This window comes from Erithacus rubecula, assembly GCF_903797595.1.
Source record: "Erithacus rubecula genome assembly, chromosome: 3".
Lineage (NCBI taxonomy): Eukaryota > Metazoa > Chordata > Aves > Passeriformes > Muscicapidae > Erithacus > Erithacus rubecula.
This window is the reverse complement of record NC_136689.1, coordinates 22280715-22298594: the sequence shown is the minus strand read 5'-3', so window position 1 is coordinate 22298594 and position 17880 is coordinate 22280715. Positions and strand designations below refer to the sequence as shown.

General features: G+C 40.5%; 1 protein-coding gene and 1 long non-coding RNA gene across 2 annotated transcripts in view; one reads left to right on the top strand and one right to left on the bottom strand.

Annotated features, from left to right (window-relative positions):
- Window positions 1–15414, bottom strand: part of AKAP9 (A-kinase anchoring protein 9) — a 106501-nt gene extending 91087 nt beyond the window's left edge. Inside the window, 1 exon segment of the mRNA XM_079300338.1 lies at window positions 15003–15414. Coding sequence (XP_079156464.1) covers window positions 15003–15050 — 48 coding nt within the window. The 5' untranslated portion in view covers window positions 15051–15414.
- On the top strand, window positions 11878–15926 carry LOC306799391. The gene is made up of 2 exons (XR_013773592.1): window positions 11878–14600; window positions 15658–15926. It is a non-coding gene; the product is annotated as an uncharacterized lncRNA (long non-coding RNA).
- The last annotated feature ends 1954 nt before the right edge of the window (window positions 15927–17880 follow it).

The following is a 17880-nucleotide window of genomic DNA, read 5'->3' as shown; positions in this document are numbered from 1 at the left end:
CATGGACATTATGGTTCAAATTAAAGAGGTGTTCTTCCCCAACATAAGTGGATGAAGATAACACCTAAAAATACAGACTTATTCAAGAGAACATATAAAGAGTGAAACAACATCATGAATTATCTTAATTGCAAGTCATCTTACTGCACTACATCACAAAAATGCAGTTTTATATAATCTCTTTATTGCACAGATTAACCCAACTCTTCAGGATATAGTATAGTATTGAACTACTGAGTATATGCCTATTTATTTGTATTTTTCTTTTAATAAGCTTTATTTGTGTCTAATCTGGCACTGTGAAATCAAGCATTTTAACGTGATTCTCCCAACAAAAAGGATTATCTCACTGCAGTTGCCTGAGAAGAATAAACTTGCATCCAACTAATTCCTCCGTTCTCCCACCACCCCAATATATGCTGCAATGAAACAGGAGGAGCAGGAGAGAGGTAAAACAGAGCTCTGTGGGCTTCTAGATCCCCTTAATTTCTCAATGAATGTTTGATCACATCAGTCCATTATTTCCCAGGACAACAACTATGATACTACAAATAACATTATTCTGTTCCTCAAGTTACTCTTACCTTGTTTCAGATAAAACCCAAGAATATTACCTACCCAAGCTGACCACATTAGAAAAGCACAATTTGGCTTAAAGAAGTCATGAGAACAAAAATACTCCAAAATTGGGATTGTAGGCAGAAATCAATTTTAGGCGTCCTCCTCCTGTTTCAGGATATGTAAACAACAGTGCTGGCAACTACTGAGAAATGCAGAATCCCTTCCTGACTTCAGGGTGGATCACACTATCATCTCTTTCCTTCAGTCACTGGAACATTCTGTAGGCTACTTTTAAAATCCCGTAATGAAATAGAAATTAAAAGTTCCTCCTTTGTGACAATGGGAAAGTGTGTGAACTTTCCTCTACCATCTTTCATGCTGCTAAGACTTTATGAGTTTCCTGCCAGCCTGTCAGTGTCTCTGATAAGAAGCCCTGTGCCTCAATTCATTGACCTCTCCCTATCTGAGAGCATGCAGAAGGCACACTCCCTCCAACTCTGCAGGTCATTTACAAAATATCCAACTGTACACTTGAAGAACACTACTTACCACCAGCTGGACTTGGCTTCAGCAATCTGGGCAGAGCAGTCCAGCTAATTTTCTGCCCACCTAGCAGACAACCCATCTCCAGTTTGTACAAACAGGCTCTAAGAGATCACATCAAATGCATTCCTAAAATCAAGGTAAACAACCTCCACTATTCTCTCCCATCTATTGAGACATTTGGTTTATCACAGAGGACAATTAACTTGCCCTTGATAAATTCTGATCCACACTCTCAACAGGAAGGTTCCAGGAAGATCTGCTCCATCTTCTTCCCAGACACCACAGCCAGGCTGACCAGCCTATAGATCCCGATTCTCCTTCCCACCCCCTTGAATATGAAGCTGATGTTTGCTTTTTTTCCTCCTGCTTCATTTGAAATCTCTGAAGGCAATGACCTTTCAAAGATGAGCAAGGAATCAGCCTTGTAACGATAGCACCCAGCTTCTGCAGGATGCTGGGACGCATTGTACTCAGTCCCATAAATGATTACACATCAAAATTGCTTAAGTGGTCCCCAGCTTGACCTGTACAGTGGATAATACTTCAGCCCTCCAATTCTGCCATTAAACTCAGGGACTTGAAAAGCCCAAGGACAGTCCTTACCACAAAGAGGCAAAAAAAGCCTTGAGTGTTACTTCCACATTCTTTTGCACCAGATTATTTTGAAGGCTAAGCCTCTTCACCATGTTTGCCACCCACTTAAGTTTATTACTGTCACATACAACCACACATTCTTTCCACTGCTAATAATGTAAATACTGAGTGACATAGGTTTTGTGGAAGACTGAATGACCACCTACTTTGAGTGTAAGCCATTAAAACAAATATCACAGTCAAATTTTCTATTAATCTGTAACATGAAATGATGATTGTACCTTAACCAAGTCTTTAGTTTGCTTATAAGATGATGACACATAGCATCAAAACTCCTTAATACTTTGAGCAAGTTCTGTCAGATCAGTCCTAGTTATCTAAAGGGGATCTTCTATTAATAGTTGTACAGATCCTCAAGGACCTTAATGTGGACAATTCATTCAAAGAAGTCTGTTTCATTTAAAGAGCAGTCTTTGCCAGCCTTTTGAGAGTCCCTAATGAGTATATGCAGAGCCTTACTGATAACTGCAGCCATGCTTACAGTGGATTATCATGCATCAATGTGGCTTCCAGGGGGCCAAGGTTGGGGATAATCAACTGTTTCTCAAAAATCATGAATACTGATTAGAATCCTACAACAAAAATCCTGACTCACCTACAGAAAATTGTAGTCAGGCAACTACTACATCCTGTGGGATCATAATCAATACTCCATTCCAGTTCCCATAGCTCCTCCTTCCACAACACACTGCAAATAGTCATCTGCAAATTCTAATCAGTCATCTTAAAAAAACTACCATTTCTAGAGCACAGGGCTTTAAAGATGCAATGATACTGCAACACATAAAGAACTGCATGAAGAGAATCCGTATCTGAAGAGGCTTTGTCCAGACTTCTCTAGGTAGCTAATGCAAGAAAACCTGAATTTGTCATTTTTGCTCATGCTTTCAAGAAAGGGGCTGCAGCCCACTACATGTTTTTCCTGATCAGCAGAACTCCTGTACTGCCCAACAATACATACTTTTCCTTCCTCCTGCATTGTAACATTTAGTCATTCTACCACGAGGAAGAAGTTTATTAGATATTGGCTGAGAAGGGCTGATGAAAGCATTCTTGAATGTTAGAAAAAATATATACTATTGATTTACTTTAAGTCTCTACGTACTATTTACATTACCCTGATTCATGTAAATTTAACTTTTTCATCCTAATAGGAAACTATTTAGTTGCATTTACATAGAATACATCTACATTTTTCCTCTCCACAGTGCCCTCTTTAGTAAAAATGTAGCTATGACAGATATTTAAAGATCAAAAATTGAGAGAAATAAAACCCAACATGTAGAGAGAACATGTAAAGGCACAGCAAGATCTCAAGAGTTGTGTTTGCTTTTAATTTCTCATTAACCAAGAACTCTAAAAGCAAGTAGCACCTTTAGAATGAACAGTAATTATAAACAAGACCTTATTAATAACCTACACAAGATTATATTTTTTTTCAACTTGACAAGCACCAACTGGCACAGAATCTGAGAAGTTACATCTTTGGCAACAAGACAATCAGCTTTTCAGATACAGATCAATTGTTTAAATTCAGTTCAAGCTAAGCAGGATCTGGTAGTCATTCCTTGTTAACACACACAAGTGATGTGATGACTTCCATCCAGTTGTCAATACAATCTTTTCAGGAACACTGTGTTGAGTGTTCAAAAGCAGAAACCCTGGAGAATTTCAATATATTTTTAAGTGATTATTCATACGCATTCTAGTACCTCCATGCTTCAAATCTGTACTGTAACTGAACAAAAGTTAAATTTGCATTTTAAGAAATGTTTGTGGTTTTGATTCTTTTCTTTTTTAGTAAATTGCAATTACTTTAGAACAAGTCAAACTCAGTTGTGCTTCACTATTTTCTCACCTTGTTTATATCACTTTTACATTAATTCCCACCATGTGGCACGTCTGGCAATGAACGGACAGAGTGAGAATAAAGCCCACAAACTGCAGCTTGTGAGAGAAAGACAGCTCTGCCAGGAGCAGAACAGACATAAGGGAAGAACCAACTGCATGAATTTCATGCTCAGTGTGCAATGCTTGACAGGCTTGTACTACTTTGACAGGCTTTTTATCACTTTTTACACGCTGCTGAATCATGAGAAAAGGAAGCTCACAAAGACATTGATAATGCTCACAAAACTGCACTTGTCTGTGGAGTCTTGGTTTTGCAGTTTTTTGTTGTTGGTTTGTTTTTTTTAAGAAAGCTAAATGGAATTCCTGGAATATATTCCAAACATAAAGAAAATCTAACACATCCATCTTTAAGGAGTCTTATATCAGAATATCCCTTCCTTCTTCTAACACAGCAAACTAGGCTAGCTCAGACATCATACCATTGAACAGACCAAGACAGGGTTTTCTCATCACTGTTATTGAGCGTTACCTGTTAGACACTTCTCCTATATACCTTTTAATTGAAAATACATATTCTCAATATCTATTGAATAGATCTGTACCTACAATAGATGGCTAGAAGCTCCTCAGAAGAGACAGGAAAGGGAGAACAGGTAGAGGGGTGGCCCTTTATACTAGGGAGCTTTTGATGCCATAGGTATTGAAATGATGAAGTTGAGTGCCTGTGGGTAAGAATTAAGGGCAAGGCTAACAAGGCTGACATCCTACTAGGAGTCACTCATCGTCCACCCAACCAGGAAGAAAAGATGGACAACTTATTCTATAAGCAGATGATGTTTCAGGATCATCAGCCCTTGTTCTTGTAGGTAACTGCAACTTGCCAAACATCTGCTGAGAACTTAATACAGCCGAAAAAAGGCAGTCCAGGAAGTTTTTAGAGTGTGTGGAGGAGAACTTTTTGATGCAGCTGATGGGTGAGCCCACAAGGGGAAGGACTATGCTAGATCTGTCATTTGCAAATAGAGATGGGCTGGTGGGAGATGTGGTGGTTGGAGGTGGCTTGGGGCATAGTGAGTTTGCGGTATTTGGTGAAATCAGGAGGAATACCAATATCAGTAAGACTTTTACATTGGACTTCTGGAGGGCAGACTTTGGCCTATTTAGGAGACTTATTCAGAGAGCTCCTTGGGAAGCAGCCCTTAAAAACTAAGGAGTTCAGGAAAGGTGGGTGTGCTTCAAAATGGAGATCTTGAGGGCACAGGAACAAACTGTCCCTATGTGCCAAAAGGCGAGTCGATGAGGCAAATGACCAGCCTGGATGGGCAAGGAGATTTTGGAGGAACTTAGGAATAAAAAGAGGATGTATCATCTTTGGAAGGAGGGTCAGGTCTCTCAAGAAGTATTTAAGAGAGCTGCTAGAGCAGGAAAAAAATTAGGGAGGCCAAAGCTCTGTTTGAACTAAAAATGGCGACTTCTATAAAAGATAATAAAAAATGCTTTTACAAAGATATTAATGGTAAAAGGAAGGGTAAGTCTAGCCTTTGTTCTTTGTTGGATGAGGGAGGGAAATTAGTAACTGCAGACGAGGCGAAGGCAGAAGTGCTTAACACATTCTTTGCTCAGTCTTTAGTGGGAAAACAGCTTTTCCTCAGGACAACTGTCCTCCTAAGTAGGTAGATGGTGTCAGGGAGCAGAATGGTCCTCCTGTTATCCAGGAGGAGGCAGTCAGAGAACTGCTAAGCAGCTTAGATGCTCATAAATCTATGGGCCCAGATGGGATCCACCCCGGGGTGATGAGGCAGCTGGCAGATGAGCTTGCGAAGCCACTCTCCATCATTTACCATCAGTCGTGGGTCAGTGGTGAGTTTGAGATGACTGGAAGCTGGCTAATGTGACACCCATTCATAAAAAGGGTGGGAAGGAGGATCCTGGTGACTATAGGCCAGTTATCCTGACCTCAGTACCTGGTAAGGTTATGGAACAGTTTATACTGAGTGCCATCACACAGCACATAGAGGATGGCCAGAGTATCAGACCCAGACAGTAGGGGTTTAGGAGGATAGGTCATGTTTTATCAACCTGATCTCATTTTATGACCAGGTGACCCACCTGGGGGATGTGGGAAAGGCTATGCATGTTGTGTACCTGGATTTCAGCAAGGCCTTTGACACTGTCAGCCACAGCATGCTCCTGGACAAGCTGGCAGTCCATGGCTTGAACAGGAGCACTCTTTGCTGGATGGCTGGGCCCAGAGAGTGCTGTTGTGCCCCAGGGGTGTGTGCTGGGGCCAGTCCTTTTCAATATCTTCATTGATGACACAGATGAGGGTATTGAGTCTTTCATTAGTAAATTTGCAAATAACACTAAGCTCGGGGCATGTATCAATCTATTGGAAGGTAGGAGGGCTCTGCAGAGAGACATGGAATGGTTGGATGGATGGATGGGCAGAGTCAAATAAGATGAAGTTTAACAAGTCCAAGTGCTGAGTCCTGCATATTAGCCCAAATAACCCCCTGCAGTGTTATAGGTTGGGGATGGTGTGGCTGGACAGTGCCCAGGCAGAAAGGGACCTGGGAGTGCTGGTCAGCAGCTGACTGAACATGAGCCAGCAGTGTGCCCTGGTGGCCAAGAAGGCCAATGGCCCCTGGCCTGTGTCAGGAACAGTGTGGCAGCAGGAACAGGGAGCTCATTCTTCCCCTCTATTCAGCACTGGTGAGGCCACACCTTGAGTGCTGTGTGCAGGTCTGTCCCCTCAGTTTAGGAAGGATGTTAAGACCCTTGAGCAAGTCCAGAGGAGGCAACAAGGCTGGTGAGGGGCTTGGAACACAAACCCTGTGAGGAACTGAGGGAGCTGGGGGTGTTTATCCTGGAGAAAAGGAGACTCGGGGTAACCTCATCACTCTCTACAGCTCCCTGATGTGGTCAGGTGGAGATCGGTGTCTTCCACCAGGCAGCAACAAACAGAACAAGAGGACACAGTCTCAAACTGTGCCAGGGGAGATACAGGTTGGATATCAGGAAAAGGTTTTTCATGGGAAAGTGTTAAAGTATTGAAATGGTCTGCCCAGGGAGGTGATGGAATCACCATCCCTGGATGTTTTTATAAAAAGACTGGATGTGGTACTTAGTGCCATGGTCTAGTTGATAGGCTAGACTCGATGATCATGAAGGTCTCTTCCAACCTAGTCATTCTGTGAATTCCATGAATATGCAAATATATGGGGCTTTATGTTAAAACAGTTACCTCCCTTAGACAACCTAAATGGATTCAGAAATACTTAAATATTTTCCCTTGTTTTGTGTTTGGATACTGGAGGTTTCTTCACAGAGAAGAGCTTAATGACAAGTAAAAAGGTCAGCAAATAAAGCCAGGATTAAGGGATAACCTCTTCTATCAAATCACAGCCTATCACTGAACTCAGATTTGAATAAATTGTTATGCAACTTACTCTGCTTATTCTCTGGAACACCTACTTTATCAATATTTGCACAGAAACATGTTCAGTCCCAGAATTCCATCTACTCCACCTCTTCAACTCCATCAATCTTCTTGGGGTTTGGTTGCTATCATAGTTTTAGAGATATGCTGTAATTTTGCCACGGCAGCGCAATTTTCATCAAATCTAGGCTTTCCTCTAAAAATATCCCAAAAATTGTATATATTCGCTTAATCATTATTATCTCTTATTGTCAAGAATTTTTAAATTTCTTCATGTTCTGAGATTTAGAAGCATAGTCCAGTACACCACCTTTGCTTTGTTTTGCCATGATGCTACAACTCAGTGTTATAACTGGAATTTGATCACTCCATGACTACCCTAAACTTAGTGTTTGGTTATCTAGAGTCTCACATTCCTTTGCCCAGCTGATAACTATAGAATTTGTTCCATATGGAAGCTTGCTGGGGCTCCTTTTTAGAAGAGGAGTGAAGCAGGAAAACTCATTCCATACTTACAGGAAACTAAGAATTCTAAGAAATTAGAATATTTTTATTTTTGCAGTAGAATTGTTAATTGCTCAGTCTTTTCTGGTTGTAGGAAAGGTAGTTATAAAATGTTGGCTTCTCATGAAATCACAGGAAAATGAAGATTAAGGTTTCTCTTAATAAAGAGGAACACCAGAACTATCAACACAATAGGATGTGCCCTACTCTCTGCAGTAAATGGACAGGAGTCTCATCAACATAAATTTAAAGAACTATTTATGTTTCAGCAAAGCAGTTAAAAGACTGCAATTATCAATTGTGTTTTGTTGAACTGTGATACATTTATCAGTCCATATTCAAAGTGACTTGCTAGCTTGTATCAGAAACAAAATTATTTTGAAACAAATACATAGAAATACCTTCAAATCTCTCTGTGTGGAGCAGATATTCAAGACAGAGCTTTCAGACGCTAAATTAGGATTCCCAACAATTGTGTTACTAGTATATAATTTTATGTTGCAATATATGGCAGTTCAATGAAGTTGGATCTACTTCAGACACCTTTCCTTTTGTCCTCATTTTCATTTGATTTTTCACTATCCCAAACTCTAAGATGCTAGTGCATTATTCTACAGTTAATACCTTTGTACATCAATATTTAAAAGCATCTAGTTGACTGGCTATTTCCTGTCAGGAAAGAAAATACAGGATTTTCTGGCAACACCTACATATGCAAAAAATGTCCAATTTCCTTAAAGAAGAAGATACACTTTACTGAAAGTATTTTAGAATTAATTTGTGGTGATGATCAAGCTTATTCCCAGATAAGCACCAACATACAAACTTTATTCTAGATTCTGGTTAAAACCGGGAAACAAATGTTGCAGTCATCTCTGTTTTGCTATTGCAACACACCTACTAAGAAAATAAGTTTTTGGAAAGAAGACCACAGAAATGAGGGAGAGACTAGAGCTAAAATGAAGAAAATCTTGAAAGTATGCAAAGAGCAACTTTGTGCTTTCTCTTCTGTAATTCCTTCTCCTTACACAAGGAACAAGAAAACATTTTAAATTGCATTTTTACAATGCCATTTACTGCCTTCACAGTGCTACTAATAATGCGTTGACTTATTTCTCTATTTTTGTGAAATTCACTAGCGTTTTGGATTAAAGAACAATTCTCTCTAAATGGGCAAAAAAACAAAGGTTATTTTGAAGTGATATTTCTCTGTATTCACAGAAGAAAACAAGTCTAAATTACAGCTTGTTCTACCTTGGACCACTATTGAAAAGTAGAGAGCTACTTTAAAGACTTGAACAAAAGGGTACATTGATAATAACACCTAAAACCAATAATCAAGTCCTATATCAAAAGCAAGAACAGATCTCTGGAACAAGGGAAATGGAGATCAAAACAATATGAAAAAGAAAACCACACTCAGAAACAGGAAGACTTCTAGTATTTTCAATTTAAAAGATAGATGAAATCCTACCTTTTGTTTTGTTTTTTTTTTTAACAAATACCCAATAGAGTCCACAAAAAACTTGAACACATCACAAAAAAAATTAAACTTTCTTTTTATATTTTCAAACAAAAAAAAAAAAGAAAAGAACAGTAAACTGTAATGAGCTGGTGGTCTTATTATCCTCAAAAGAAAAATTAAACTAGTCATACCAATTTTTCTGCTACTAGGCATAAAATGTGTCTTGAAAATGGTCTCACAGATTTCCATTTGATCTTTCATCCAAGCTTATGACTACCCCATTAGCAATCAATTATCTAGACAGAATATATTTATATCTCAAATGCATATAATTTTTTTCCTACAACATAGATATCCATTGTTTTGAACAAAAATAAATGCAGGCACAACAAGCTGAACATCTCACACCTTGTTCCTTTCTCACCTCTACTCAACTTCTGTCCTATCTTCTTTTACTCAAAAAAAGTTTTAAAACCACATGTGCTCTCTCCAAGTCAACGCTCAGCCCTTATATCTGTGATTTTCTCTGCAACACAAAAGTAAGCTTTTAAACTTACTCATGTTTTAAACAAAATATATACATGCAATTCCACACACCTTCTATTATTTGCATTTAAAATTGACAGAGATGCATGGAAGCGAGCAGATTGAAGCCTGTAAACGAAAAGAAGTCAAACCCCCCAAGTTCAGAAGGACCTAGAAAAAGAAACAGCCTTGCAATACAATAAAAGAATGCCTAGGAACTAGATACAGATTTGATACAGATTTCTGAGGATCTTCATATGCAAGAAAAATTTGAAGGGTTATTTATCCTTCACATAAATTGTTCATCATAGTATTTTTTCATAGTTTCACTGCAGTCTCAAGGCAAAGCTTTCCAACACCTTCCCAGGAAACTCTTAAAAGATCCAGTTACTTCCTCTCTTGTCCATTAATACACACCAGCATCTTCAGATATAGACAAGGCACCACTGCCACGGTGTGAACTTTTAACTCAAAAAGCTTCTTCTGTCCATAATTTATGAAGAGTGACCACAATGACTAGGGCTTTTTGATATAGCAAATACGACTTTTTTTAAGAGAAAAGCAGAGTAGGAAAATGCAGACTGAAAAGTAAATTCTTCCATTATTCTGTTTATTTTTGATCAAGTTATTTGAGGTAGAAAGGATAAACAAAATGAACAGTCTAAACTTGAAAGAAAAAGATAATGTCTTAGTAGCCCGGCTATTTAATGACATGTAAGTTTTAAATCTATTTAATTTGTCTGACCCTTAAATTAGCTCAGTTGGTTAGAGCATGGTGCTGATAGCACCAAGGTTGTGGGCTCAATCCCCATAGGTAACTGTCTTAAATCATTTGAGAGTTAAATTTGATGATCCTTGTAGGTCCCTTTCAACCCAGAATATTCCGTGATCTGTGACTTCAATTATGAAAAACTCTTCAATAACCACTGAGATACTGCTATTTTTTCCACTTAAGGTAAATTACAGGGAGTTTAAAAGGACTGTGTTTTACACACAATCTATACTTGGAGCTCTTCTGGGGGATTTAAATTAATCACTGGGTCACATAACTATTCCATGTTTGCTTGAGTGTTTTATTTTAAAAAACCCCAACATATCAACACCCTTCCTTGAGACTTCCGAAACTACTCAGTCCAAAGAGGCTAGAGATGAGTGAGAAAAATCTTTTTATCCCATCAAAAAAAACACAACAATGCAAACAGTAAATATTCCCAGACTCTTAGACAATGCTTTCTTAATAATACATATAATTTTAATCTTCCGTCATCTAAAATATGTACATGCAAGACAAGATGACAAAACATGCAATTATTTCTTTTGACTATTCAATTTGTGAAGATAACTTGCCAAATTAGTTATACAACCTTTAATACTTGTCCACTGAGAGCCATTAGAGCTTCCCCAACCAACATCACTGTTCCATCTGCTCGCTGATTTTCTGGTATAGATCAAAAGCTGCAACAGCCCTTACTCTGTTCTCAAGTGTTTAAACCAAACCAACTCACTAATTTCTTCAGGTTCTCCAATGATTACATCATTTCTTAGAACACCACAACAATGTATTTCAAACACTCATAAAAGCTTTGAAAAACAAAACACTTAATTATGTACTTTTAACATTAGACCTGAAATCCTAGACCAACCCAAGACAATTTACAAAGTGTATTAGTATCTTTCCCTTGTCCACCCCTCCCATAGGAAAAACAAGCATACAGCTAAGGAGTGCCCTTTGTTCACTAGAAATTTAAACACTTAAATACTTTGCTAACTAAATTTAAGTAAAATGGATCATTCCATAGAACTTGCTATTGATAGCTTCATCTCAATTTTGCAAGTTACAATAGCTGTGCCTTCCATGTGTGTCTGCGTGTGCGTAGAAATTAAAATACATTTTTATAAATTTCAAAAGCTTTACACCAAAATATCCCCAGCCACTTTCTGATGAGGGAATCCAATCACCCGTGTTTTTATTTTGAAGTTACCAAACTACTCTCTGTAGTTTTGAAAGTTGACCAAGACAGTGTCATATCCTAATAAGAAAAGTCAGCTACTAAGCTGCTAAATAAATACATGAAATTAAAATACCCAACCCAACTACCATAAATAGTATTCTCTTTAAGATTAGATGAGCGTTCCAAGCAAACTGATACACACAGGAATCTACACATAATATGCCATGTCTAGATTTTCAACCACCATCCTCTGCAGTCTTTTTTTAAGACCAGATACATTTTCACTATCTCAGACCATCAACAATATTTCAGAACCCCCTGAGCAAGGCAAAAAACAAATCTGATGGATTTCTAATGTTACTGTGTTTTAGGGCACTGATCAGCCTAATATCATGCATCTATATTTCTGCTGCTGGTGCACATCTGCCTTCCACTTTCCATCACAGTCAACACTGTTTGCTTTAGCTGGCCTTTCTAACAAACACTCTTCTTGCTTCACCATAATGACATGACAAGATAAGATAAAGTTAGGAGAGAAGGGAGTTCTACAGAGGAACTGAGACAACATTTCAATGGAAGGGAGACAGATTTTTATAGAGGCTGGATTAATATGCAGCAGATTTACCTCATGGCAAAAGAAAAGTAATGACTACAAGTCTGGAAAAAGGAGCATGTAATTTACTGGGTTTAACTTTGCATCTCCCTTGCCTTTGAGGGATTGTAACAGACAGAACAACAACATGTGGTGCCAACTGCTTCATGATGCAGACTTGGTGCAGTCTCCAAAAATCAGCAGGTACACATGGTGAGTCTCCATCAAGACTTTTTATTCCAATTTTCAAATTACATACTGGCAAAGGCTGTGCGTTCACATTGAGACCTATTCTGCCAGGCTTGAGTAACTTAGCACCATTCAATAAAGGTAAGATTCACAATGCAGCTTCTCCTTTCCATTAACAATAAAGAAGGACTCAGAAGAAAATAAATTTGCAGAAAATCCACTTTTTATACACCTCCTTGTAAAAGATCTGTGTGGGGGGACAGTGTCTTAGAAGACATCAAGAAAAAGTTCCAATGTAGATCAATTCACACAAAATCAAATGCCACATTTGCCTACTTGATATTAGAAAACAACAGCAACAAAATAGTTACTTTACAAGAAAGTTCATATAGTTTAATATGCATAAACTGAAATTTAGCAGTGCCTATTTTACAAGAATAAAACCAACCCAAATCAAACAAGAATTCAGGTCTCAATTGAATAACTCCACTGTTAGCAATGTACCAGCCACCTTCATGGTATCTATTAGGATCTTTAACCAGACTCCCAATTACCTGCATTCATCCTGCAGTTTATGGACATCTTATTTAAAGTCTGTAATTTCAGGTGGTTGGTGTAAGTTGTCTGCAGTATGGCAATGCCTGCACTTTTTGGAACAGTAACAACATATACTTCAGCACATTTCCTCGGGTATTTTATTTAAACAACTCTCAAGTGATAAAGCTCAAAAGTTTTCTGGATGCTTGTTGCTGTGGTTTGCAGAAAATAGCCATTGGAGTCAAGCAATTTTAGGAGATGCACTGATGACACTACGTGAATGTGTTTGAAAAAGAGAAAAGCAGCTGCAGGACCAACTCCTTCTTCCATTCTCTGCTAACACAATTTCTTCTTTTCTGCTTTTATCAGTAACATTTGTCACTGAAAGATTGTGACCTAATCTCCACTATACAACACATTTTTACATTCACATTTTAAAAAAGGGGTAAATGCAACACTGAACAAAATGCCTGGAAAAAATACTCGCACTGCTTTTAAAGTCCCTTTTCACATAAACCATGTTTAGCTTTGAAGAGTGATGATGACTTAAATCACACAGGGGACATTTAAAAGCATAGAATACTCAAGTCTTCAGGCAAATACTTACAAGAACGGCATTAGGTTTTAGACAAAAAACTAGAATAGTTTTTGTGAAAGCTATGACAGTACTCTTATATTACAGAATAAATTAGTAAAGTGAACGTGTCTTTTCTCAAAGTGTAAAGGAAGCCACTGAATTCCTGCTAGAGTCCTGGCTTTTGGTTGAATTTTCAGTAGCTGTCATTACTTTTCTGTGTTAATCCCAGGCCAACAAGGGCAGGAAAATCCAAATTCTTCATTGTGATTGATAATACTGGCAAATCTACTCCAACCATTTTCTTTGCGAACTACTTTCTAATTTTCTGGAAAGAATTAGCCAATCTGTGACAGAATATACTGCCACCAGGATCTAATTTGTCCCACTGCCTTTTATGAGTACTACATAAAGTTATGCCAACACCACTCTTGCACTAAGCTTTTAAGGAACAGGTTTTTCTGTATAAGCATACAACTCCCTCTAGGAGATTTTCCCAACACGCATTTTAACCTAAACAGAAACACGCCAAGTTAATAAGATTCTACTAATACTGCAAAATACCTCTACAAAATACCTCAATACTTTGCAGATGAACTATAGCTTTTCCATAGTCTGCATAAATAAGACAATGATGCTTCATAGTTTCATATTTAGCTTGTCTTAATTTTGCCTTTACTATTAGCTCCTGCCAAGTTACCTGCATATCTTTAGTATGAATGACTGACCAACTTCTGAACTCTTATCATTTAGTTATGCCTACAGGAAGGAAATAGATGATACCTAACGCCAAAACACTAATTTTATCTAAATGCCATTAATTAGCTTATCTCGTTGACCACACCAAAGCTTTCTTTGAAGTTAAAAAGAAGTCCTCCTGAAGCGTAGTCTGGTCTGCTGCCCAGAAGGCGAAATGCTGTGCAGCCGGTGTGTACTGAGCCGTGCTTAGAGTGAAAGGCTAAGCTGCCCGATCAACCCTTGGGTTAGCCCGCAGAGCAGCCAAGGAGCCGCCTGACAGCGCCGAGGCGGTGCCGGCTGCGCGCAGCTCTGCGGGCACCGCCGGGGTCCCGCGGGTGACTCGCGGCATTCCCGGCCCGCCGGCACCGCTAATCCTCTGCTCCTAACGCCCTCCCAGCATTAGCTCCATCCTGAGGAACAGCTGTCCTTTCATAACTTCCTTAAAGGTTCACAGGGTTTCCCAGGCTTAGGAGGTAAACGGGATTCGCGCCTCGGCTCGAAGGGTAATGAGGTTAAGGCTCCCTCTCCTCTTCCTCCTCGGCTCTTCCTCTGCCCGGGCCGCAGCGGGCTGTCACCGTCCGGCCTCGTGACGGGCACCTGTGGCGCGCCAGGTGTCGGGGCCGGCGTGGCCGGGCAGCGGCACCCTCCGCCCGGGCGGCAGCGCAGCCCGGCTCCGCGGCGGGCGGGGGAGCGCGGGGCGGGCGGCACAAAGCGCCTCCTCCGCCCGCGGCTTTGTTCGCGGCGGGGCCCCGCGCCAAGCCCCTGCCGCAGCCCCGCTCCGCCGCCGCACCGCGCGGCTCGGCCCGGCCCCGCTGACAGCCTCCCCCGCCCTCACCCCGCTGTGTCCCCGCCGCGCCACCGCCGCCTCCTCCTACCTTGGCTTTCCCAGCCTCCAGCTTCTTCAGCCGCTCCTCATCCTCCATGGCGTCTGTGCGGGAGAGCAGGGTGTTACCGGCAGCAGGAGGAGGGGCTCGCCCCGCGCCCTCCCCTCAGCCGGGGCGCACACGCTCGCTGTCCGGTCCGGTCCCGTCCCGCCTCACAGCGACGACAGCTGCCGTGGCGGGGCCACCGGCGCCGCCATCTTCAGCTCCACGTAAACACGCGGCCGGGGAAAGTGACGTGTGGCCGCCCGCTCCTCCTCCCGCCGCCGCCGGCCCCTCCTCCCCGAGCCGCGGCCGCTCCCGGCGCCTCTGCCCGCCCGCCGGCGACCCCCGCCCGCCCGGCTGCCGCCGAGTGCCGCCGGAGCCGCTCCCGGAGAAGCGGTCTGACCCTGCAGGGCAGCGGCGTGGCCGGGGCAGCGGGCGCGGCCAGCACCGGTGGGCACACCCCCGTCCACACCCCCGTTTACACCCCCGCGCCCTGCGGGCAGAGGCGGGGGTCCCGCTGCTCACAAAGGAACAGCAGCGCCGGGGCGCCCGCGCTCGCTGGACTGCGGCACGGGGCTCTGAACGGGCAGCGCCCGGGCTCTGCTGCCCCGCCAGTCCCGTGTGTCGGTCCTAAAGGCTAATTCTGACAGTTCTCGTTTCCCAGGTGTTGTCCTGTTCCTGCGCGCGGCTCACACAACTGCAGGGATCCTACAGCTCCATCTAAGGCTTTGCAATGCAGCGAGCTTCCCGACGTGTGCCGCAGACTGTGTAAGGATGATAACAAAGGATGTGTAGCCCCCTGTTAAAATTACTTACCTACCGTGCCAGACGGGCTGGAAGAAGTGTGTTAAAAGCACAATGGGGAATATGGCACGTGGCAATTAAATGCTCATACCGTTTCTATACCTCAGCAAATACAAAGCAATATTCTGAGATCGCTTAATAGTCTGCTTAATGTGTGCCTTGAAAGGCTAATAGCAGTTTCTATCACGTGCTCCTGTTGTGCTTTTTCTTTCGCTTCCCCCTGAGGTGGGTTCCGTTTGTGATGGTGCGATGGATGGCACAGACTTACACACAAAGGAAGAAAAAAACCTTCTGAGGAACGTGTACCAGCTGCAATGTGAACAGATTCCTTATTCTGCATTTGGGATCATGCTGCTTTACTAAATGCAAATTTCAAAATCTTTCTGAATTAACTGAGACCTCAGCTGTGCTGATCTTTTGAACATGTTTTGAACATGCGTCCTCTAGTACACATTTTTCCTTGCTTGAGTTTTCCAGCAAAAACGGGTTATGCCAAAAAAAAGAGAGAGAGAAAACATTGTTTGCACAGTATTAGTGACCAGGAACAAGTGTTTTTAAAAGTCAATTAGGTGTCCTAGCAACAAAATTCTAGGAACAAAACACCCATATTACTAGCAAAGTAAACTAAACCTACAATCTGACATTTTAAAGGATTTTCCTTTCCTCCTCCATTACGTTTCATGGAAAAGTCTGAAATGATTAGTTAATAGATTACATGCATTTCTGTGTTTACAAAAATATTCTCAACCTTTAGTCAAAAAGGAATGTATACCATTTATGTAAAGAGAAAACACAATCCATCATAGGGAATTAAAAAATATCTGTATTACCTGTTGTTTCATATTTGAAGCAAGCCATATGTTTCAGTTAAAGTTCTCACACTTTGCCACTGAACTATGGGAAAATGATGTTATAGAGGAAAGCAGCAAATGAAAATGAGAAGAATTAATTCAAGAAGAATGATTTTTATAGGGACATAAATTTGAGTTCATTTCTTAAAAATATGTTCCTAAATCAGTAAAATTAAGTACCTCCTCAAAGCCTGTACAAATAGAAGTTTTTTCCCTGCAACTACAAAGGCCCAGAGACCCTTGAGGAAAAAATAAATCACCTTTTCTGTGTCAGTGACATTCCTCTGTTAGAGGCCCGTGTTGTACAACTAGCTATCAGATGTCAGTAAAATTTCACACACACATGACATTTTGATAATAATTTATCAGTAAATATCCCATTTAGAAGATAATTGCAAACTTCTCAAATCAAATAATTAAATGGGTTCTTGAATTAATGCTAAGAATTGATAAGCCTAATTTTCCTTTTATTTACAGATTTATATCCATATAATTCTATTGGATTTTAGCTTAACATCTAATTCTTGACTATGAAAGTCATAAAAACCATAGTGACAAACTATAATAGAATACTGTGGAAATTGCCACTAGATAGAATGTCTCAAGGAATTATATTTCCATATCCAATTATCCATATTGGAAGAACAGGATTTTCTCTCCTAGGGGAAAAAAAACCCCAAACCCATATAGTATGATTTCTTACTTCAGCTATTTTAGTTCCTATTTTATCATTCATGCAGGGGAAGCTGTCTGGAATTCACAACTTGGTTATAAGCCAATTAAACTTGCAATTACAGAAAGGTATTAATTTTGTTTGCTTAATTCTCAGAATTGACTAATAATGTTCACTTGCCCAAGAATGTAAGAGGGTGCTGAATAACTCCAACACTCATCAAATTAACATAAGTTAAACATGTAAACTGCTTTTGACAGCATAAGCAAAGTGAAACAGATTAACCAAGCAAGAAATACAGATCAGACCTTCTCTATAACAGGAAGAACTGATGTTTTGGCCTAGAATTGTTTTTATTTAGAATTAAATTTTTTAGTGAAAGATATTCACATACAAAATGGCACTGAACCAGCTTCGAATATGAGATTTAATTTTTAGTTGTGTTTGTCTGTGGACAAGGACAAAGGCTTCTTCATCTACAGCATTTTCTCTAACAATGAAACTCCACATTCTTCCTACCTCTTCTGATTCCTTTATTCACTGTTCAGAGAATGTATGT